This window comes from Phacochoerus africanus, chromosome 3 (assembly GCF_016906955.1).
Source record: "Phacochoerus africanus isolate WHEZ1 chromosome 3, ROS_Pafr_v1, whole genome shotgun sequence".
In the NCBI taxonomy this organism is placed as follows: Eukaryota; Metazoa; Chordata; class Mammalia; order Artiodactyla; family Suidae; genus Phacochoerus; species Phacochoerus africanus.
In genome coordinates this window covers 41,093,696-41,119,379 of record NC_062546.1, presented here as the reverse complement: position 1 = coordinate 41,119,379, position 25,684 = coordinate 41,093,696, and the positions used below count along the sequence as shown (strand labels likewise).

At 40.4% G+C, this 25,684-nt stretch overlaps 1 protein-coding gene across 6 annotated transcripts in view; it reads right to left on the bottom strand.

The window, feature by feature from the left end:
* TASP1 (taspase 1) overlaps window positions 1–25,684 on the bottom strand; it is a 252,935-nt gene that overhangs the window by 49,027 nt on the left and 178,224 nt on the right. For 4 of the 6 annotated variants that reach the window (XR_007133922.1, XM_047771667.1, XM_047771666.1 and 1 more), the window contains one exon: window positions 15,399–15,509. The exons of the other annotated variants lie outside the window; for them this stretch is intronic. Coding sequence is in view for 3 of the 4 variants with exons in the window: in XM_047771667.1 (XP_047627623.1) it covers window positions 15,399–15,509 (111 nt within the window). In the remaining variant the exon portion in view is untranslated. The remainder of the gene's footprint in view (window positions 1–15,398; window positions 15,510–25,684) is intronic. 6 annotated transcript variants of the gene reach the window in all.

The window sequence follows — 25,684 nt, the reverse complement described above, 5'->3', positions numbered from 1 at the left end:
GGCTTCTTCATGTTGCATCTAAGAATAAATTATTTAATTCGCTTCCTCCATCTGATCCTTCAGTAATAACCAAGCCTATCTCTTAAGACTACAGCGAGGATGTAACAACCACTGCTGAGACACTAAAGAAATAAACTTCCAAACCTAAATGTCCATTGACAGATGAATGGATTAAGAAGATGTGGTATATATACATGATAGAATACTATGCAGCCATAAAAAGAACAAAATAATGCCATTTGCAGCAAAATGGATGGAACTAGAGACCCTAATACTAAGTGAAGTTAAGTCAGAAAAAGGAAGACAAATAACCACATGATATCGTTTATATCTGGAATCTAATATATGGCACAAATAAACCTTTCCACAGAAAAGAAAATCATGGATTTGGAAAAAAGACTTGTGGTTGCCAAGGGGGAGGGGGAAGGAGTGGGATGGACTGGGAATATGGGGTTAATATATGCAAATTATTGCATTTGGAATATATATACAGCAGTGAGATCCTGCTGTATAGCACTGGAAACTATATCTAGTCACTTGTGATGGAGCATATACGGAGGATCATGTAAAGAAAAGAATGTATATATGTACATGTGACTGGGTCACTTTGCTGTACAGTAGAAAATTGACAGAACACTGTAAACCAGCTATAATGGAAAAAATAAAAATCATTTTTAAAAAATGAGTAAATCAAAGAAATAAACTTCTAGCCATGACACTGAACCTCTTACAGAACAGACTTTTAGTTATATTTTTAAGATACGGTATTACATCAGATAATGAATCATAAGTACTTCTTTTCCCACTACCAGTCTAATAACTAATTTGCCTTCTCTTTTAGTGCTTTTTTAAAATGGTCATGTGAGCCCAGCAGAACAGCTAGTCATAAGTACTCATGGTGGCATGTGCCATGAAACGGGAATAAAGGATATTGTTGGGCCCCAAGAATGAAGCTCCTTTGAAGTGCATGTGTTTATGTGTGCTCACCAAATTTTTAACGCCAATAAAACCAAAAGGCGGTTTGGAATTTTAACTTACAGTAAAACGAACTTTTATCTTTTTCATGTTCCAGGAAGCATCAATGCAATCTAACATTTTTTAATTTTAAACCACAGCAAGTTTTCACAACAGTGACAAGAAGCGTGCTTGATAAAGGACTTTGCCTCTTCTAAAGAGAGTGGGGAGAATGCCTCATTCAAGTTCTAATTGATAACTAAAGAAGAGTCGATTTGATAGAGCAAATCTAAAGTGATAAAGAAACTCTTATCCCTTGAGGTAATCCTGTGAGAAACTGGAAAAATTCTCATAGAAGGAATCCCCTGAGACACTATTTATATAAAGTTCAGACAGGCCCACATGGGCGCTTCAAAGATGTGGGTGACGAGCAATTTAATAAGCTGGGTGGTGGGTCCACAGGTGTTCTTTTTATTATTATCCTTTGTAACTTATAAATTTATTACCTTCTTTTGAACATACATGAGACATTCTGTAGTAAAGATGAAAAACCAGGGGAAAAAAGAGTAGCTGGACAAGTAGAATCAATAACATGAACAAAACATAATTATCAGCACCACGAACATATCCCTGGACAGCAGGGAGCCTGAAGTTATCCTCTGAGTGAGATGAGGGTAGCTGGATGGGAAAGCAACAATTATCACGAGTCCTCGTTAGATGACCAGGCTACAGTGGAAGTGTGGGCCTTTAATCTGTTTAGGAAGAAGGACTCTGACACAGACTGGCTTGGCTCAAAGGCCACTGGCTGAACACACAGACTTTTTACCCCTATGAGCCCCCAAGCTTCCTATCTTGACTTGCCTAAGATTTCCCTGAAATACATGGAGTCTGTTTCTCATTGATTCTCATATGTACTGCTTCCTATTAACCACCTCCTAACCATAAGGCAGAAACCTCTGAACTGGACAAAGTCTGTCAGGCTCCCATCAGCAAAGTGAGGGCAAGCTACAAGGGGAAAAAGTACCCATAGAGTGAGATTGGCTGTTCATGCCATATATTTGCATATTTTCTAATTACTTGTATTGACTCCTAAGCTTTTTTTTTTTTTTTTTTTTAGGGCCACGCCCTCAGCACATGAAGGTTCCCAGGCTAGGGATCGAATCAGAACTGTAGCCACCGGCCTACGCCACAGCCACAGCAATGTCAGATACCAGCCACATCTGTAACTTACATCACAGCTCACAGCAAAGCTGGTTCCTCAACCCACTGAGTGAGGACAGGGATCCAACCTATGTCCTCATGGGTGCTAGTCAGATTGGTTTCCTCTGCGCCACAGTGGGAACTCCGACTCCTAAGCTTAAAATGGAAAAGAACTAATGTCTTCCACTGGAATGCTTGATGTGCCTTTGTTTACACAATTATTAACCATACTATATACAGCAGCCTGAATAAAGCACTCCTGTAGGAGCCTGGAAAGCACATGTAAATGTACTTTAGCAGGTAAAAATATATTGCTTTTTTTTTTTTCAAAGCAGAGAGAAAAATTAATTATTTTCAGCTGTTTCATTCCAGGGACAAGCATTTGCTTTGCATTACAGTGGTGATATGTAGGCTGGGCTATGCCAGCATCTCATGATCTGGGACGTGGGAGGTGGTAGGATGGGTGTTACAAACACATTCACGTTTAAACTGTCCTTTTACAAGGCTGTTTGCAAAGGCTGTCTTCTGGGATCCAATTAAACTGTCTCCAAATCTTCTTGTTCCTGAACAGTTGTCATTATCCAACATTTCCAACCCATATTGTTTGTTTTTTAAAAGGATATTTCATGTGACACTTAATTTTTATGGAAGAATGGTCAATTTCTTTAAAAATTTCTGCTAAATAATCTGTAAAGAAATTCCATGTGGCAATTAATTCATCCAATAATTACTGGGAGCTTACAATGGAGTGTGTGTACAAAGCTGGTTATGACACAGTCCTTTCCTTCAAAAGGACACAGTCCTTCCTTCATTCTCAGAGACAGTGGAATCTTCTTTAAAAGATTTCAAACCTCTGTACCCTCCACGTGAGTCCCTGGAGCTCAAAAATTTGTGATCTACTCCTTTCAAATAACTGAGTTCAGAAGAAAAGGTTAAGGAGTGCTGGCCTGGCAGGAGAGGCAGACACGAAGACATGTATCTTAGGATGTCATGAGAACGTTACAAATGGATGGAAATGGCATGCTGCAAAAAGGGCATGAGGAAGGAACAAATTGCCTGGGTAAAGGGCCTCCAAGGAGATTCCTATCTTCCCTGGATCTTAAAGGAGGTTTTAATGAGTTCAGGGCCTTCCAAGTATAGGTAATAACAGCACATGAAAGTTACTGGGGAAAAAAATAACCCTCTAGAAGAAAACCAAGCAATGTGGAGCTGTCAGAACTTGGGGCATTGGAGATGAGTGGAAGAAAAAGAGGACCAATCAGAAATGTTCCAGGGTCAGAGCAGGGGAGGGCTCTGCTATCTGTGCATTTCCCATCTATCCTCTAGGGAACTATCTAGCAGAGGTAGGGGTTTACATGCATGCATGTGTGCGTGTGTGTATTTGTGTGCATATGTGTGTGTTCACTCTGAAGATTTAAAAGTAGGGAACATGAGAACCACTGTAGGAGATACATGTTTTGCTTTATTTTCACACACATAGAAAGTTATTCAACATTTAGCTTAAACATATGGTAAACTAATTACACATACTCCTGTGGCTCTTGTTTTGACCACCACACCTCTGATCCTGGGATGGGTGCCACTTACTCAGCCACGATTTGGTCAGGTTCTCATTTAGGCCCTTTCTGCTTCTCTCCTGACTCCCGTTGTTTCTGAGCCCATGGTTAGATTCTCTGGACCACTAGAGATGTGTGATAGAGGGAAAGAAACTTGGGGCAATGTGCAGAGGGGAGATGGAAGTGGGTGGGGAGCCAAGAGTTTGTGGAGGCTTAGGAGACAGTCTGGAAAAGAGTGATTAGGGCCTGCAAAGTAAGAGGGCCCTGATTCCATTGGTCTGAAAGGATCCCAAAGCAGAGAAGAGGACTCCACTGATGCAACCTAAAGTGTTGACAGCCTGGGCTACATAAAGATGCAAGAGAGCACCCAGATGTGTCATTGTATTTCTTTGGACAAACCAAAGAACCATTAGCAATGAGAGCATTTTGAAAGTTTATTAGGAGTTCCCACTGTGGCTCAGCAGAAACGAATTTGGCTAGTATCCACGAGGATGCAGGTTTGATCCCTGGCCTTGATCAGTGGGTTAAGGATCCAATGTTGCCGTGAGCTATGGTGTAGGTTGCAGATGTGGCTGAGATTCCACATTGCTGGGGCTATGATGCAGACCAGCAGCCACAGCTCCAATTTGACCCTTGGCCTGGGAACCTCCATATGCCACAGCTGCAGCCCTAAAAAGACAAAAAAAAAAAAAGAAGAAGAAAGAAAGAAAGAAAGAAAGGTTTATTAGTTATCTTTTGCTACGTAAATATCCCTGAAATGTAGCAGTTTAAAACTACAAACATTTGAGGATATGGGATTAAGATGGCAGAACAGAAGGACTGGATGGAGTTCAACCTCTCTCCTAAAAACAACAAAATTTACAACCAAATGCTGAGCAATCTAAAACCAAATGGACTGGAAACTTTCAAAAAGATATCCTACTCCAGAAGACAAAGAAGAGGCCACATCAAGAGGTAGGAGGGGCAATTACAAGATATAAGCAGCCCCATACTCCCAGGTAGGAAGCCCCACAGACTGGAAAGTAACTGGTTCAAAGAGACTCACTACATGAGTGAGAGTTCTGAGCCCCACATCAAACTCCCACACGTGGGCATCTGGCACTGGGAGAAAGAGCCCCCAGAGCATCTGGCTTTGAAGGCCAGTGGGGCTTGTGCACAGGAGCTCCACGGGACTGGGGGAAACAGAGACCCCATTCTTAAAAGGTACACACAGATTTTCACGTGCACTGGGTCCAAGGGCAAAGCAAAGTCTCCATGGGAATCTGGGTCAAACTAGACTGCAGTTCTTGGAGGACCTCCTGGGAAAAGAGGGGTGAATGTGGCTTGTTGTGGAGGAAGGACATTGGAAGTAAAGCTCTTGGGAATATTCAGCAGCCTGCCCTTCTCTGGAGGTGGCCATTTTGGGAAAACCTAGCCCCACCCATCAGCACTGAGAAGCCCCAGGCGAAACAACAATCCAGGTGAGATCACAGCCCCACCCATCAGTAAACAAGCTGCCTAAAGACCCCCCAGGCACACAGCCCCCTCTAATCTCACCCAGAGACAAAGCCCCACTCACCAGAGGAATAGGAATCAGCTCCACCTACCAGTGAGCAGGCATCAGTCCCTCCCATCAGGAAGCCTACAGCAAGCCCCCATACCAACTTCAGCCACAAGGGGGGCAGACACCAGAAGTAAGAAAGGCTACAACTCTACCATCTGTAAAAAGGTCACCACACCAAAAACCTATAAAAATGAAAAGACAGAGAACTATAACTCAGATGAGGGAGAAAGAAAAAAACCCAGAAAAACAGCTAAGTGATCAGGAGATTCTCAGCCTCCAGGCAAAAGACTTTAGACTGTTGCTGCTGAAGATGATGCAAGACATTGGAAATAAACTGGAGGCAAAGATGGATAACTAAGAGGAAACACTGACCAAAGAGATACAAGATATAAAACTTAAGAAGAGATGCAAAATACAATAACTGAAATAAAAAATTCACTAGAAGAGGCTAACAGCAGAATACAGGAGGCAGAAGAACAAATAAGCAAGGTGGAGGACAGAATACTGGAAATCATGTATGTGGAACAGAAAAGAGAAAAAAGATTGAAAACAAATGAAGAGAGTCTCATAGAACTCTGGGACAATGTTAAACATATCAACATCCATATTATAGGGGTGCCAGGAGGAGAAGAGAGAGAGAAAGGGACAGAAAAAATATTCCAAGAGGTAATAGCCGAAAACTTCCCTAACATGGTAAAGGAACCACTCACTCAAATCCAGGAAGTTCAACAAGTACCATATAAAATAAACCCAAGGAGGAATACATATTAATCAAACTGACCAGAATTAAAGACAAAGAGAAAATACTGAAGCAGCTAGGGAAAAGAAACAAATAACAAACAAGGGAACCCTGATAAGGTTATCAGCAGATTTTTCAGCAGAAACTCTGCAGGCCAGAAGGGAGTGGCATGATATACTTAACATGATGAAAGGAAAAAACCTCTAACCAAGATTACTTTGCCCAGCAAGGCTCTCATTCAGATTTGAAGGAGAAATCAAAACCTTCACAGATAAGCAAAAGCTGAGAGAATTCAGCAACACTAAACCAGCTTTACAACAAATACTAAAGGAACTTCTCTAGACAGAAAGGAAAAGGCCACAACTAGAAACAAAAATATCACAAATGATTAGGCTCACCAGTAAAGGTTTACATATGGCAAAATCATCCACGCACAATTACGACACCAAAATCAGAAATCAGGAGTTCCCATTGTGGCGCAGTGGTTAACGAATCCGACTAGGAACCATGAGGTTGCGGGTTCGGTCCCTGCCCTTGCTCAGTGGGTTAACGATCCGGCGTTGCCGTGAGCTGTGGTGTAGACTGCAGATGCGGCTCGGATCCCACATTGCTGTGGCTCTGGTGTAGGCCGGTGGCTACAGCTCCAATTCTACCCCTAGCCTGGGAACCTCCATATGCCGTGGGAGCGGCCCCAAAGAAATAGCAAAAAAAAGACAAAAAAAAAATCATGAGAAGAGGAGGGTACAAATGCAGGACACTGGAGATGCACTTGCAATTAAGAGAGCAACAACTTAAAACAATCTTGTGTGTATATATATAGACTCTTATATCAGTACTTCAGAATAACTGCAAACCAAAAATTGATACACAAACAAATAAGAAAAATCAACTTAAATACAACACTAAAGATAGTCATCAAACCACAAGAGGAGAGAACAAGAGAAGAAAGGAAGAAAAAAAGAGCAACAAAAACAAATCCAAAGCAATTAATAAAATGGCAATAAGAACATACATGTCAATAACTACCTTAAATGTTAATGGGCTAAATGCCCCAACCAAAAGACAGACTGGCTGAATGGATACAAAAACAAGATCCATATATATATGCTGTCTTCAAGAGACCCACTTCACTTCTAGGGACACATACAAATTGAAAGTGAAAGGATGGAAGAAAATATTCCATGCAAACGGGAATCAAAAGAAAACTGGAATAGTAATACGCATATCAGACAAAACAGACTTTAAAATGAAGAATATTTTAAGGGACAAGGAAGGTCACTACATAATGATCCAAGGATCAAAACAAGAAGAAGATATAACTATTTTAAATATCTACACACCCAACATAGGTTCACCACAATATATAAGGCAACTGCTAACAACCTTAAAAGGAGAAATTGACAATAACACAATCATGGTGGGGGACTTTAACACCCCACTCGCAGCAATGGACAAATCATCCAGACAGAAAATCAATAAGGAAACACAAGCCCTGAATGAAGCATTAGACCAGATGGACTTAATAGATATTTATAGGACATTCCATCCAAAAGCAACAGAATACACATTCTTCTTAAGTGCACATGGAACATTCTCTAAGATTGATCACATCCTGAGCTACAAATCCAACCTTAGTAACTTTAAGAAAATTGAAATCATATCAAGCATCTTTTCCAACCACAACACTATATGACTGGAAATAAACAAAAAGAAAAAAACTGAAAAAAACACAAACACGTGGAGACTCAATAACATGCCACTAAACAACCAGTGGGTAACTGAAGAAATCAAAGAGGAAATTAAAAAATACCTAGAAGCAAATGACAACAGACATAGGACAGTCCAAAACCTATAGGATGCAGCAAAAGCTGTTCCAAGAGGAAAGCTTACAGCAATACAAGCCCACCTCAGGAAACAAGAAAAAGCTCAAATAAACAAGCTAACGTTACATCTTAAGCAGCTAGAGAGAGAACAGACAAGACCTAAAGTTAGTATAAGGAAAGAAATCATAAAGATCAGAGCAGAAATCAATGAAATAGAAACAAAGAAAACCATAGAAAAGATCAATGAAATGAAAACTGGTTCTTTGAAAAGATCAACAAAATTGATAAACCCTTAGCCAGACTTATCAAGAAAAAAAGAGAGAGGACTCAAGTCAATAAAATTAGAAATGAAAAAGGAGGAGTAACAATGGACATCCCAGAAATACAAAGGATCATCATAAGAGACTACTATATGCAACTATATACCAATAAAATGGAAAACCTATAAGAAATGGACAAATTCTCAGAAAAGTACAATCCTCCAAGAAGAAACCAAGATGAAATAGAAAAGATGAACGGGTCCATCACAAGAACTGAAATTGAAACTGTGATTAAAAAACTTCCAAACAAACAAAAGTCCAGGACCACATGGCTTCACAGCCGAATTCTATCAAACATTTAGGGAAGAGCTAATTACCTATCCTTCTGAAACTATTCCAAAAAATTGCAGAGGAAGGGATACTCCCAAAATCATTCTATGAAGCCACCATCACCCTGATACCAAAACAAGACAAAGATACCACAACAAAAGAAAACAATAGGCCAATTTCACTGATGGAAAGATATACCATGCTCGTGGATTGGAAGAGTAAGTATTATCAAAATGACTATACTACCCAAGGCAATCTACAGATTCAATGCAATCCCTATCGAATTACCAAGGACATTTTTCACAGAACTCAAACAAAGTATTTTAAAGTTTGTTTGGAAGCACAAAAGACCCAGAATAGCCAAAGACATCCTAAAAAAGAAAAATGGAGCTGGAGGAATCAGGCTCCTGGACTTCAGACTATACTACAAAGCAACAGTCATCAAAACCACATGGTACTGGCACAAAGACAGACATATAGATCAGTGGAACAGGATAGAAAGTCCAGAATTAAACCCACACACCTACAGCCAACTAATCTACGACAAAGGAGGCAAGAATATACAATGGAGAAAGGACAGCTTGTTCAATAAGTGGTGCTGGGAAACCTGGACAGACACATGTAAAAGAAAGAAATTAGAACACTCCCCAACACCATACACAAAAATAAACTCAAAATGGTTTAAAGACCTAGATATAAGACCAGACACCATAAAACTCTCAGAGGCCAAATACTCTCTGACATAAATGACAGTAACATCTTTTCAGATCTGCCTCTTAGAGTAATGACAGTAAAAACAAAAATAAACAAATGGGACTTAATTAAACTTGAAAGTTTCAGCACAGAAAAGGAAATCATAAACAAAACAAAAGGAAAACCCACAGAATAGGAGAAAATATTTGCAGGTGAATCAACTGACAAGGGATTAATCTCCAAAATTTATAAACACCTTCTGTAGCTCCATACTAAAAAAAAAAAAAACAACTCCATCAAAAAATGGACAGAAGATCTAAACAGACAATTCTCCAAAGAGGACATACGGATGGCCAAAAAACAAATGAAAAGATGTTCAACATCACTCATTATTAGAGAAATGCAATTCAAAACCACTATGAGGTACCACCTTACACCAGCCAGAATGGTCATCATAAAAAGTCTACAAACAATAAGTGCTGGAGAGGGTGTAGAGAAAAAGGAACCCTATCACACTGATGGTGGGATTGTAAATTGGTGCAACCACTGTGAAAAACAGTAAGGAGATTCCTCAGAAAACTAAAAATAGAGCTACCATTTGATCTAGCAAACCCATTCCTGGGCATCTATCCAGAGAACACCATGACTCGAAAAGGAACATGTACTCCAATGTTCCATTGCAGCACTATATACAATAGCCAAGACATGGAAACAACCTAAATGTCCATCAACAGAAGAGTGGAACAAGAAGATGTGGTACACATACACAATGGAACATTACTCAGCCATTAAAAGGAACAAAATACGAAATACCAGCATTTTTAGCAACATGGATGGACCTACAAATTATGCTGAGTGAAGTCAGTCAGACAATGAGACACCAACATCAAATGCTATCACTGACATGTAGAGTCTGAAAAAAGGACAGAATGAACTTCTTTGCAGAACAGATACTGACTCACAGACTTTGAGAAATTTATGGTTTCCAAAGGAGATAGTCTGGGGGGTGGGAGGATGCACTGGGGTTGTGAGATGGAAATCCTACAAAATTGGATTGTGATGATCATTGTACAACCATAAATGTAATAAATTCATTGAGTGATTAAAAATAATAATAAAATATAACTACAAACATTTATTATCTGTTTCTGCAGGTGAGGAGCTCAAGAGTGGCTGTGGTGGGTGGTTCTTGCTTAGAGCCTCTTCTGAGATTTCAGTCTAGAAATCTGCCCAGGGCCTCAGTTATTTGCAGGCTCACTTGGAACTAAGGCTGTTGGAAAGAGGCCAGTATTTTTTTCTTTTTGCCACAGGGGCCTCCCTATGGTGCTGCTTGAGCATCCTCATGATATGGCAGCTGGTCTTTTCTAAAGTGGGTGATCCAACTGGGAAAGTGAGAAGGCAGGCCCATCGTCTTTTCTGGCTTAGCCTCAGAAGTGACACACTGTCACTCTGACATCTTCTTATGCATTGGAAGAGAGTCACAGGGAAGAGTAATTAAGCTCCATCTCTTACAAACAATTCATGGACAAAGCATGGGTAACAAAGTCACGAGAGAGGGCTTTGAAAGTTCCTCTGTACCTGAGACTCTCCAATTGTATTCATGAATCAGTAAACAAAGGCCAAACCACAAAAGTACCTGTATTTGAGTCATCCCACCCTTCAAGAGGCCCACTGGCGCTCTTGTAATTGATATATTTGCAGTAAGGAGGGGACTTGGTAATGGATTCCTAGAAAGTCCATCAAATGGCAATGGGGTTTGAGTGAAACTGCTTTTGAGATGCAAGGAAATGCTATTTATGATTTTCAGAAGAGAGTGAATACAGAAAATAGCTAAAGTTAGTGTTTTTATTATACTATTCTTGGGACAAAAAAAAGTGATCAAACAATACACAGCAGTAAAGTGTTTTGTGTGTGTGTGTGTGTTTTTTAATTTGGGGAATTGTTTTATTTGGATGTGTAGGAAGAAAGACTTCTGAGCCTTCCTGGTTACTAGATATTACCAAGCATTAAGGAGCCATGAGGTTAAGAAGTTATACTTTGCTGAGAGTTTTATAAAGTGATAAATGAGATGTCATGGTCCAAACATGAAGCAACTTAAGTTGCACTCTGATCTGGAGCAATTAACATGGTAAAGCACAGGAGAATGTACTTGAACTTGATGTTTGAAACCTTCTTTTATAGGCAATGTGTTATGGCAGACACTTCCCATCTTATAGGTCCAATCTTCCCACTACTGGGATCTGCAGTGAATCATATTTATACAACCTTGATACCATCAATGCTGGCTACTAATTGTTACTGTTTGGAATCAACCTCTAATCAGAGTGTAGAAGGCAAATTAGCTATAGGACAGAATGCAAATGCTACTAACCATGACAATACTGCATGGTTTCTGGAGGTTGAGGTGAGGGTTGGAAGTGGGGCAGGAAGAGAAAAGAATCTTATACAGTCCAAGGGATGAGGGATGATTGGTAGAAATGATAAAAAGTTGATGAATCAAGAAATGGTGTGTTAGAAACGACTGGCCAACAGGGACCTGCTACATAGCACAAGGAACTCTACCCAACATTCTGTGATAAACTATACGGGAAAAGAATCTGAAAAAAAAATGGATATGTATATATGTATAACTGGATCACTTTGTTGTACAGCAGAAATTATCACAATGCTGTAAATCAACTAGAACGCAATAAAACTTTCAAAAAAAAAGGAATAGTGTGTTAAAGTTGCAATAAAATTAAAATATATAATTTCAAGTTAGAGTTCAAACAGAAGTCAGGAGGAAAGGGGAATGGGTAGTGGTCTGAGCTATGTTCTTAATGTTTTCCCCCCAAAGGAGTCACGAGTGACTGACTAATCAAGAAAAAGAAGTGCATATTCTTTAGTGTGAAGGTGAATCCCATGAAAATAACCAGAATCAGAGGTTGGTGGTTCTGGGAACAGGGTGGCAAAGATGACTTTAACATCTTTTTTCTATCCTTCTGTACTGCATTTACTTTCTCACCACATACTGAACATACTTTTTTTTTTTTTGCCTTTTGTCTTTTTAGGGCCACACCCATGACATATGGAAGTTTCCAGGCTAGGGGTCTAATCAGAGCTATAGCCACCAGCCTACACCACAACCACAGAAGACCAGATCCAAGCCGCATCTGCAATCTACACCACAGCTCACGGCAATGCCAGATCCTTAACCCACTGAGCAAGACCAGGGATTGAAACTGCAACCTCATGGTTCCTAGTTGGATTAGTTTCTGCTGTGCCATGACAGGAATTCCCCATAACTTTCTTAAAGCACAAAATATAAACACCCATGTCATTAAGTAACACCTGTAAGTGGACAGCAGCCTATGTTCAGCAGTTAAACTTTACAAACATCAATCCCTTCAGTTAACTTCACAAGATTTCACTTACTTCATAAATTAATATTTTACATTTCATTCTTCTTGTTGAGATAGAGAGTTATAACCAGTTTATAAGTTACCCTGGTGATAAATACTATTTAACAGGAGCTAACATTCTATAATTTAATCTTTAAATGTGCATTTCTACATAACACCACCAAAAATGAAAGGACGATCAAAAAGCCCTTACCATTTTCAGCAATAACTTAAATGGCTAAGAGCCCAGGCTCAGTAAAGAACTGAAACTCCTTCCTAGGAATAGTCCATGAAGCAGTTTTAGTAACTGTCCCTCAGCTCCCCAATACTAAAGATGTATTATGAATTTTTATGGCAGGCCCAAGTCATCCTCTGCGTATGTTAAAAACAAACTCCCTGCTACCTAACTATAGAAGATATTCAAATGTTTCAATAAAGATTAAAGTACCAAAGATGCAAGTGGCTATTTGCCTTGGTTTAACAAAAGATGGCCATTAAAAAAAAAAAAAAAATCCCAGGAGCAACCAGGGCACCAAATAGAGTGGGTAGAAAGGGAAAGCACAGCGAGTAAAACAACAGTTGGTGATCAGAGTTCAGGTGGAGAAAAAGGCCTTTTATATAAAAGTGCGTTGTTTGGAGTTCCTGTCATGGCGCAGTGGTTAACGAATCCGACTAGGAACCATGAGGTTGCGGGTTCGGTCCCTGCCCTTGCTCAGTGGGTTGGGGATCCGGCGTTGCCATGAGCTGTGGTGTAGGTTGCAGACGCGGCTCGGATCCCACTTTGCTGTGGCTCTGGCTTAGGCCGGGGGCTACAGCTCCGATTGGATCCCTAGCCTGGGAACCTCCATATGCCGTGGGAGCGGCCCAAAGAAATAGCAAAAAGACAAAATAAATAAATAAATAAAAGTGCATTGTTTTTGTTTTGTTTTTTTGAGGAATGAAAGGAGAGACTTTATGAAAGTTCTTTGAGTTTCAATAGCAAAAGTATTTTTTATACTCTTAAGAAATGCTGAATTTTCTATTTTATAAACTCACAGAACCTTTAAGATAGGAAGAAACTTGTATTATAGCAATTCACAACAATCATACAATATAGACCCGATACCAACCACACAATAAAAGGACATTTATACAAAGAGTTGAGCTACCAGAGCGCCTGTGGATGACTTATAGTGCTTATATGAAAAATATACTTAGAAAAGAATGGATAAACACAGAGTGGCATAAACATTCCTAATGGAATACTACGCAGAAATGAAAATGTGCAAACTACTGCCACAAGTAACATGGATAAATCTAACAGGCTTAAGCCATTACAGAAGACATTAGACACAAAGAATACATGTTTTATGGTTCCATTTATATAAATATAAAATCACATAGAACTAATCATGGTGTTAGAAGTCAGCACGGTAGTTAACTTTGAAGAGGGGAGAGACTGGAAGGGGTTATGTGGGAGCTTTGGGGGTTGCAGCAAAGTTCTATTTTTTATCTAGATGCTGGTCACATAGGTAGGCTCAGTTTATAAAATTTGCCAAGCAGTTGCAATTAGTGGTTTGTATACTTTTCTGAATAAATGTACACTTTGATTAAAAAGTCAACTAAAAAAAAAATGCACATAGAGCCCCCTGCTAGTTTATATGGCACCTTTAAGCAGGTTTTTTTTTTTTTAACCCCGCCCCCAAGAAAGAATTAGAAAAAGGCACCCCCAAGGACAGAGGAACTCCCATAAGTGTGTGCCTTGCTTGGCAAATGTAGGGCAGGATGGGTTCTGCTCCCACCAGTACACTTAGCCAGACACAAAACCACACATCTGGGTGGACGTATGCAAATCTGAAAAACACTCTTGTGACCCTTCCTCACCTCAGCCTTATGAGAAGGGCAGGGCAGACATTCTTATTGTTCAGAGGAGGAAGTGACACAAAACAGAGGGACCCATGCATGAAGGCATCGTAGCTAGTAAGTGATGGAGCCAGGGCCCACTTCTAGGCCAGTAGCTCTTCACATTGTTCTGGTTCCTTTTTGGGAGGGGAACGAAAGAAGCATCTTTCTATGTTACTGTGTATATTGTTATGGGTCACCTCAAAAGCTCTGCTTAAAAGGCAAGGGCTAAATACATGGTCCAATATTTTTAAAACTGGGCTTCAGTATAGAGTTCCCGTTGTGGCTCAGTGGGTTACAAACCTGAGTAGTATCCATAAGGATGTAGGTTCGATCCCTGACCTTGCTCAGTGGATTAAGATCCAGCATTACCGTGAGTTGTGGTGTAGGTCACAGATGCAGCTGAGATACTGCGATGCTGTGGCTGTGGTGTAGGTCGGCAGCTGCAGCTCCAATTCAGCCCCTAGCCTGGGAACTTCCATATGCCATAGGTGCAGCCCTAAAAAAACAAAAAGACTAGGCTTTTGTAAAGGTGCTAGATTCTAAACCCATGTGAAAAATATGCTATAAGCATATACTCAGAAATGAATATTGGAGTTCCCGTCATGGCTCAGTGGTTAACGAATCCGACTAGGAACCATGAGGTTGCGGGTTCAATCCCTGGCCTTGCTCAGTGGGTTAAGGATCCGGCATTGCCGTGAGCTGTGGTGTAGATGGCAGACGCGGCTCGGATCCCACCTTGCTGTGGCTCTGGTGTAGGCTGGTGGTTACTGCTCCGATTCAACCCCTAGCCTGGGAACCTCCACATGCCATGGGAGCGGCCCAAGAGAACGGCAAAAAGACAAAAAAAAAAGAATATTTACCTTGTATACAGATGTTTACCTGTGCAAAAAGATCAGCAGGATGGAGATGTTTACGTACCAACAGAGCATTTTCACCCACCCACAGGCTAAAATCATCAACTTAAGGATATTAGTCTTTCCATCTCTTGAAAAAGTGAAAGAGAAAGACACACACATGATGTATATGTAAAACTTACCTAGAAGTGTCTGCTTATTTTGCGGGGAGTTAGGCTCGGCAGAACACCTGCAGGATCGGAGAACAATCACTCCCCCAAGCACACCATCTTCGCTGGCCAGGAAAGGTGAACCTAGGCAGACATGACTGGTGGTCATTCTCAGTTAATTTTGCTTTTTTTCATTTTCAATTTTCCAATTGGTATGGGTAAGATCTTGAAAGATGCCCATTTTCTGGCCATACTACCCAAATCAATCTATAGATTTAATGCAATTCCCATCAAATGATCCATGACATTTTTCACAGAACTAGAACAAACAATCCAAAAATTTATATGGAACCACCAAAGACCCAGAATTGCCAAAGCAATTCTGAAGAACAAAAACCAAGCAGGAGGCATAACTCTCCCAGACTTCAGGCAATATTACAAAGCCACAGTCATTAAGACAGTGTGGTACTGGTACCAAAATAGACATACAGATCAATGGAACAGAATAGAGAACCCATAAGTAAACCCAGACACCTATGGTCAATTAATCTTTGACAAAGGAGGCAAGAACATAAAATGGGAAAAAGACAGTCTTTTCAGCAAGCATTGCTGGGAAACCTGGACAGCTGCATGCAAATCAGTGAAACTAGAACACACCCTCACACTATGCACCAAAATAAACTCAAAATGGCTGAAAGACTTAAAGGTAAGACAAGACACCATCAAAGTCCTAAAAGAGAACATAGGTAAAACATTCTCTGACATCAACCTTACAAAATGTTTTCTCAGGTGAGTCTCCCAAAGTAATAGAAATAAAAGCAGGAGTTCCCGTCGTGGCGCAGTGGTTAACGAATCCGACTAGGAACCATGAGGTTGCGGGTTCGGTCCCTGCCCTTGCTCGGTGGGTTGGGGATCCGGCGTTGCCATGAGCTGTGGTGTAGGTTGCAGACGCGGCTCGGATCCCGCGTTGCTGTGGCTCTGGCGTAGGCCGGTGGCTACAGCTCCGATTCGACCCCTGGCCTGGGAACCTCCATGTGCCCCAGGAGCGGCCCAAGAAATAGCAACAACAACAAGAAGACAAAAAAAAAAAAAAGAAAAGAAATAAAAGCAAAAATAAACCAATGGAACCTAATTAAACTGACAAGTTTTTGCACAGCAAAGGAAACCAAAAAGAAAACAAAAAGACAACTTACAGAATGGGAGAAAATAGTTTCAAGTGATGCAACTGACAACGGGTTAATCTCTAAAATATGCAAACATGTTATAGAACTCAACAGCAAAAAAAGCCAACAACCCAACTGAAAAATGGGCAAAAGACCTGAATAGACATTTCTCCATGGAAGATGTACAGATGGCCAACAAGCACATGAAAAAAATGCTCAACAATCCCTGATTATTAGAGAAATGCAAATCAAAACTACCACGAGATACCACCTCACACCTGTCAGAATGGCCATCATTAATAAATCCACAAATAACAAGTGCTAGAGGGGGTGTGGAGAAAAGGGAACCCTCCTGCACTGTTGGTGGGAATGGAAGCTCGTACAACCACTATGGAAAACAGTATGGAGGTACCCTAGAAAACTATACATAGAACTTCCATATGACCCAGCAATCCCACTCTTGGGCATATATCCAGACAAAACTTTCCTTAAAAAAGACACATGCACCCGCATGTTCACTGCAGCACTATTCACAATAGTCAAGACATGGAAACAACCCACATGTCCATCGACAGATGATTTGATTAGGAAGATGTGGTATATATACACAATGGAATACTACTCAGTCATAAAAAACAACAAATAATGCCATTTGCAGCAACGTGGATAGAACTAGAGACTCTCATACTGAGTGAGGTAAGTCAGAAAGAGAAAGACAAATACCATGTGATATCACCTATATCTGGAGTCTAATATATGGCACAAATGAACCTTTGTACAGAAAAGAAAATCATGGACTTGGAAAATAGACTTGTGGTTGCCAAGGGGGAAGGGGAGGGAGTGGGATGGATTGGGAGCTTGGGGTTAATGGATGCAGACTGCTGCCTTCAGAATGTATTAGCAATGAGATCCTGCTGTGTAGCACTGGGAACTATGTCTAGTCACTTATGATGGAGCCTGAAAATGTGAGAAAAAAGAATGTATACATGTACGTGTAACTGGGTCACCATGCTGTACAGTAGAAAATTGAAAGAACACTGTAAACCAGGTATAATGGAAAAAAATAAAAATCATTAAAAAAGAAAGATGCCCATTTTCTGACATGTGCCGTTGTTCGTACCTTGTGCGGCTGGACAGCAAAGGCAGGCTTATGCCCGAATGGGGGCCATTTGGCAAAGGCAGTGCCAGATGCCGCCAAGAGGGCTTGAGTGGGGGTGCGTGTGTGTTACTGTATTCAGGATGGAATTGAAAACACTACCAGATTAAAGGAGCAAAACACAAATACAGGAAAAAAAAAATGCTCAGCAACTCCCTTTGATCAGCTCTTAGAGATCACTTTCCAGGCTCTCGCTGCTGTCAGGGGCATGCCACCAAAAGCTTTGATTTACTACCTCAAATTCAATTTTAAACAATAAGCCACAAACTTTATTACAAACATTTAAAAATGCTCCTGATGGTTTACACAAATAAGGGTGAAACTGTATTTCTATTATGAGAGTCTGGTGGTTGGAAACGACCATGCCTTGTAGAGATCTCACACACTGAACCATTGTGAGTGTTTCAGGAATGCGACATTTTAAAACTCCTCCTTCTCCCTCCCCAAGGACATCTTCTTCGAACATCTGGCATGGCAAGGGAGCACGTGGAGAACAAATGCAAAATTAACCCAAGCACTATCAAAGAAAGTAATAAAAATAAAAACCAACCAAATTGGATTTGGGGGGAGCTTCTGGTTAAACTTAGTAGATTAAACTCAGGCATTTATCTCCAATCCTTTCTCAAATCCCAGTTAACTCAGAGAAAACGAAGGGGGCGGGGGTGGGGGAGGCATGGCCCAGCAAGGACACACAGAGGGAGAGACAAGAATAAGACTGACCTTTTAGAACATGGAAAGAAGATGGATAAGTAATTGCTCACCCAGCAGACCTGTAAAAACTGAAACCTAAGCTTCCCAGTGAGGGAGGGGGGAGGCTGGTTGGAGTCGGGGGGCACCCATAAGAAGCCACCAAGTTCTGTCATAAAACCCAAAAAAGGACCAGAAACTGGAGGCTTCAAGTTCTTCTCAAGGCAGGGGTGCAGGGTGGGTCTGAAATAAAGATGGTTGTTTGAGAGTGTCCACAAGGATCCTCCAGACCATGACCTACCTGGTAGGCAGCCTGTTTTCACTATGTCTGCAAGGTAAGAATGTTTATTTTACATTTTAAGATATATATTTTTTTAAAGAGAGAGAGAAAGAGAAGGAAGAGGAAGAGAAGAAGAATATGTGATAGAGACCACAAGGTCTAAAATCCTGGCCCTTGACGGGAAAAGTTCGCCAACACCTGGTCTCAAGCCCCAGATGCCTATCTAGGGAGGAATTCCTATCTCCCTAACCCTGGAGAAACCAGGATATCTACTCTCTAGAGAAATTGAGCCTCTCAGAGGGACTTGAGACTTGGGGTCACTAGGCCCAGCCCAGGGCAGGAGGGGGAAGCACCGCACTGAGAACAGGAGCTGAAGGGGAGTCTTTCTGTTAAACAGTGAAATAACCCATTCCCTTCACTCATAGGCTCCTGGGATACAAAAAGTTGGGCTGATATCCTCCAAGAAGGAGACTGGATAATTCCTTTCCAGTCTCAAGAGTTTTTCCAGTCTTGATTCTAACCAGCTCAAGAGTAAATGCCTACTTGAGAGACCAAAAACACAGGCTGTCCTTGCCTTGTAGGGACAAGTGTGACATGAGTTGTCATACACAAAAGGTTTTCAGTTCAGCTTCTTGGTACATACAGTGTGCAGACAACCTAGGATCACTAGTTGTTTAAGTTGGGCCTCTACAAGCAAAAGGCAACAAATAAGTCGTTTTATTTAGGCCAAACAAGCAAAAGGGTAACAGAGGGAAAACTCAGGCAAATGCTTTGAGCAGAGGAAAAAAAAAAAAAAATTAAAAAGTAAAAAGATACAGAGAAAAAGTTTAAAAACCACAAGAATAGGTCAAAATAGCCAATATCTGAATAAGAGGAGTTTCAAAGGGGGGTGGAGAGATGAAATGGAGGAAATTTCAAAGAAATAATTTTTTAAAATTCCAAGAATTAAAGGATGAGTGTTCAGACTGAAAAGTTCATCAACCTACCTACCAGCATAACTCATGGAGGAAAAAAAAAAAAAAAAGAGTACCATGAAGACATATCACTATGAAATATGAAAGTATTGAGAAAAGAGAGAAAGGTCTAAAAATTTCTAAATGGAGGAAGAAGATCAAAGGGCAGGTGAGGGGATCGTAATGACATCAGATTTCTCAGTGGCAACACTGGAAACTAGAAGACTAGGAGGTACTGTCTTCAAAAGGTGGAGAGAAAATTATTTCTAACCTAGAATTCTATCCTTGGCTAAAATATAAATCAAATGTAAAAGGAGAATAAAGCTCTACGATGTCTCAAAGAATTTACCTCCTGGGTGCTCTTTCTCAGAAAGCTATAGGATAAACGTGCCTTGGCAAAATGAAGGAGCAAGGCTTAGAGAGCCAACATTCCAAAACAGCAGAGAGCCAGAGGAAGCTGGAAAAGTTTCTCCAAAAGGGAGAAAAAAATAAATTTAGAGGATATGTGCTGAATTTGAAATTATTGAGAGGAAACATTTGAGATTTTGATGGAAGACTAAGGATAAAAGAATAATTACAAAACAAACAAAAACAAACAAAAAAAACCCCGCAAAAAACAGCAAGCAAAATATTATGACAGAAGAAATAAAAATTTCTACCAGAAAGGAAATAGAATCACAGTATACTATGTGGCTCGGCTGCCAATAACTAAAGTAGGAATTCTCCTTGTGGGGCAGTGGAAACGAATCTGACTAGGAACCATAAGGTTACAGGTTCGATCCCTGGCCTCACTCAGTGGGTTGAGGAACCAGCATTGCTATGAGCCATGATGTAGGTCACAGATGTGGCTGGGATCCTGCATTACTGTGGCTAAGGCGTGGGCTGGCAGCTGTAGCTCTAATTCAACCCCTGGCCTGGGAACCTCCATATGCTTCAGGTTTGGCCCTAAAAAGAAAAAAAAACAAAAACAAAAACAAAAAAACAACTAAAGTAAAAAATATAAACTCGTGATACTGATGAACTGAAAAATAGGAAAATAATACACTGAGAAGGGAAAAGGCCGCTGTGGGTGTGTATAGGCTCGAGATTGGAAGTATAAAGGCCTAAATCCTTGACTTCCCTGGTGTGAAGATGATAATACCTAAATTTGATATCCAAATAATACCTAAAAAATTAAAAAATCAAGAAGCAGTAGTTATATTGAATTACAGAGAGTTAATAGTAGTAGCCTCTGGGGAGAGGAAACTGAGTGGGGTTGGGACAGGGAACCAGTCATTTTTATTATATGCCTGGGGGTATTGTTTGTCTTTTTAAACTGTACACACCCACTGCTTTGCAAAGAAAAACAACACAAATTTCAACTTCGGAACTAGAGTCAAGTTTTTACTCCTTGACCTCTTAGAGAAGGTGGAAAGGATACAGGGAATTCACAGCCACTGTCCTTCCCAGCTCTATTTCCTTCCATGAACTTAAGTCTGTTCTTTAGCCCCAATGCCTTTTTTATACTGACCCAAGCTCTTTGGGGTAAGAGTATCTGATTCATCTTTGAAGCCCTCTTAGTGACTAACAAAGTACTTCCACTTATTCACTGCCTTCCCTACCCCCAACCATCTTTTTTTTTTTTTTTTTGTCTTTTTGCCTTTCCTGGGGCCGCTCCCATGGCATATGGAGGTTCCCAGGCTAGGGGTCAAATCGGAGCTGTAGCTGCCAGCCTATGCCAAAGCCATAGCAATGCGGGATCCGAGCCGTGTCTGCAACCCACACCACAGCTCACGGCAACACCGGATCCTTAACCCACTGAGCAAGGCCAGGGATCGAACCCGCAACCTCATGGTTCCTAGTTGGATTCATTAACCACTGAGCCATGACGGGAACTCCCAATCCCCAACCTTCATACACACACACCACACACACACACACACACACACACACGCACACTCCTGCCTACACCACTGCAGTGCAGTATACAGTATTAAGGACTCATGCAAGGCAGCACATGAGTGCTCTGAAAGGTTCGGCCCCTGGGTATCATGGAAGCTTAAATCAGGACTCCTCACCATTGATATGTATTCATTCAGCAATATGATGAAATTATGATTAGACTACTATATTTGAACATTTCAAATTGTTCATAGGACGTACTCATATTTCATTTTATCACTGTGGTGTTTTAAAAAAACAACACTGACTCAGGTAGAAGACCCTGTTTTGACTCTCAAGGTAGTAACTATGTGGTCTTAAGCAAGACATTTTTTTAAAAAGCATATATTTCAGGAGTTTCCATAGTGGCTCAGTGATTAACAAACCTGACTAGTATCCGTAAGGATGCGGGTTCGATTCCTGGCCTTGCTCAGTGGGTTAAGGATCTGATATTGCCATGAGCTATGGTGTAGGTCGTAGACGTGGCTCAGATCCTGCATTGCTGTGGCTGTGGTGTAGACTGGAGGCTACAGCTCTGATTTGACCCCTAGCCTGGAAATCTCCATATGCCATAGGGGCAGCCCTAAAAAGCCAAAAAAAAAAAGGGGGGGGGGGCAAAAAAGCATATGCCTCAGTTCTTCAATTACAAATCATAAATTTAACTAATTTTAAAAAATTAAAGGACATCTTTCTGGGTTGTTGTGAGGGTTCAATTTCTATAGATGAACTCTGTGACCTCTGAGGTGCTACTTAAACATTTGGTGGTAGCAATCTCAAGGATAGGAACACACTTCAGCATTTCACTGGTTCTCAGAGATTATCGTATTGAATAAGATCTAGTACTGTACCTACCTAGTCAACTTTCTACAACTGGAATAAGCGCTCAACTGACATTCAGTGATTGGATGATGGTGGTGGTGATAGGGTATCAATTTCCTGAGTTAAAATGTTAAAAGTGTCTGTATAAAAGGAAACACTTCCTTGCTCTTCCCAGTAAGAAAAATTGACAGAAGTTCCCATCGTGGCTCAGTGGTTAATGAATCCAATTAGGAACCATGAGGTTGCGGGTTCGATCCCTGCCCTTGCTCAGTGGGTTAAAGATCCAGCACTACCGTGAGCTGTGGTGTAGGTTGCAGACGCGGCTCCGATCCTGTGTTGCTGTGGCTCTGGCGTAGGCCTGTGGCTACAGCTCCAATTGGACCCCTAGCCTGGGAACCTCCATATGCCGCTGGTGTGGCCCTAGAAAAGGCAAAAAGACAAAAAAAAAAAAGAAAAGAAAAATTGACATAGAGTGACATGGTGGGCACTGTGATAAGTCCTTCCTATAATCAATAGGGAATTGAGGGGCAAAAATTAATTAAGACAATCCAAAGTTGCATGTGCCAGTAGCTGCACAAAGTAAATAAAGAAGATGAGTAAAGAAACTAATAATAAAAACTAAGCTTCATTCACTCTACTAATATATCTCAAATTGATTCTTCAAATACCCAAATCTATACTATGGAATGAAATTATAATTATAGATGGTAAGAAACATATTCACTGTGATCAAATGTATAAAATCTGGATATTCATTAAGATTGTAAATCCAGACTGTAAATAAATGAGATACCTACTTATTTTATTTGTACCAATCTTTAATGAAGAATTTGAAGAAATTTGAAAAGAGAATCCCTGTAAGTATTAAAGTTGAGAACTAAATAAGAGGAATAGTAATCCATATGCTTTTGATCACAGGTACCAGAATTCCAATTAGAATTATTTTAAGTAAAAAGGAGGATTCACTGGCACATAAAAATCTAAGAGAAAAAAACCCAAACCTCTGGCAGGGTAGGGATGCGATGTATTTCAGGAACAGCTGGAAATAGCTTCTTCAGTATGGATGGTAATGGCCACTTATGGATAGCTCCAGGGCTGTTTGACTTTCACCACCAGAGGGACTTCCTCTCTTTATCAGCTTTATCATTCTCAGAGGCTATCCATCAAACTTAGAAAGATAGGGAAATCTGACTGGCCTGACTTTGGTTAGGGGTTGAACCTAGAGCAATCAACTTTGTCCAAAAGTCCAGTTGGAGTGTGGCCATGGATGGACAGACAAATCCACAGATGCCCACAGAACACAAATGGATAGATGGGGCTACCAGACAACAAGGAAACTGGCGCTGTCTACTTGAACTTGGACAAGCCACTTTATCTCTCTGAATCTTGCTTTCTTCCCGCATCTGAAAAATTAGAAGACTAGACTAGTAATCTCTGATGTCTTCACCAATTCTAACAGGCAGAAGTATTTTCAGCTTCGAAGATTCATGTCTACCCATATCAGCCATTACCTGAGGCCAGCAAGCCAAAATATCAGCGCTCCTTTTGCAAAACCTGATATAACACTTCCTCTTCAACATGTGAGAACTTATCAAGAGGGTAATTCTGCAGCCATAAGGCAGCTGCCAGCATTCTACTTTCCCATCACACTTAGCAAAGAACCTCTGTCTCAAATACAATTATGTGCACTTTCTTTTTTTTAATGTATAAATGATAAATCACTTAAATGTCATTTTCTCTTCAAGGAATTACACATATATTAGGAAAAAGAAATAATACTAACAGAGAGAGAGAGATGGTTTAGAGGTCAAGTGAGCAAGAAAATGAAAGACTGGGGAATAATGAATGTTCCCTACTAAAAATGCATACCTCTAATTCCAAAAGAACAAGAGAGATTATAAATATTCTTTAGACACAAAAGCGGGATAAGAGTTAATACTTCCTGAAAGACCAAGGACTTTTCCTCTAAAGATGCATTTAAGTTAGTTGACATATCTTTCATGCATGTGAAGATTAGTGGAAAAACCTGAAGACCACGCAACATAATGAGAGGAGCCAGTCACGAAGTTCAGAGGTGATAGCTCTGTTAATGAAGGGCCACTGTATCCTACCCTCAAGAAGTCCACATGACAGCTGTTATCATCTTACAAGATGTACATTAACTGAACTGCATCCTTTTACTTCCTGGTCCCACAAAAATTCCAAAGGAATGATTATTATTTCATTCGACAGATGAGAAACCAAAGGAACGAAAGGAAGAAGCCAAGGCACAGGAAGGTAAAGGATGGGCCTACAAAAACACTAGGAGGAAGTGAGGGTGAGGCACTAAGCCACTGTTCAGGATCCTCTCACTATCAACCTTGAGGACACACCTGCTCCACAAAAACCCACCTCAACCACAGATCAAGAGCGTCATCGTTACATGAAATTTTCTGGTAATAAGCATAGTTTTAAAGACTCTAATTGCTAAACTCCTTAAAGAGGAGAGCTGGGTTGAGGTGAATTGCGTTGAACTGAGTTGAGTTGGGTTGAGTTGAGTTGGACTGGATTGGCTGGTGGCCTTTTTGAAATCCTCCCCTATCAAAATTTAAAATATAGGAAAAGTCAGAAGAGAAAATTCTAAATTATAATAAGAACCTAAACATATCAAAGAGACATCCAGTCTTTTAATAAACTTACAGATTCTGCCACAATGATGAGGAGAAAGAAACCAAATTAAGGATCCCATTAAAGCCTCTGCTTCTTGATTTAACCATAGAATATAAGCATCTGATAGTACTACTTATGTGAGAAAAGGAAAGCCCTCCTTTTGTCAGTGCCCTATAGCTGGTTTTCTGTCATATGAAACAAATGGAATCTTGAACTGCAAAATTCCTTTATCCATTTCTCTACTGGGTTCTTGGATTTCTTTCTTACTAATTTGCTAAACTCCTTGGTCATATGTATTGTAAATATTTTCCCCAGTTTGTCATTTGCTTTTGGCTATGACCTTTTTTGGTAAAAGGAAAGTTTTTAATGCTTATGTGGTCAAATTTATCAGTCATTTGCCTTTATGGCTTCTGTGTTGGGAGTTTTGCTGAATTGCCTGATATAACTTCAAATTATGAAAATAAGTTGTCCATGTTATCTGCTGATGCTTTTATAATTTATTTTTACTTTTAAAACTTTACTCTATCTGGAATTAATTTTGGTGTAAGGACTGCAGTGGAGAGCCTGCTTTATTGACCAATATGAATTTGTAAAATTCATCTCTTATGCCTTGACTTGAAATGCTTTTTATTACATATGGCATTCTCATATATACCTATGCATCTATACCTAGATTATCCTGTTTCACTGAT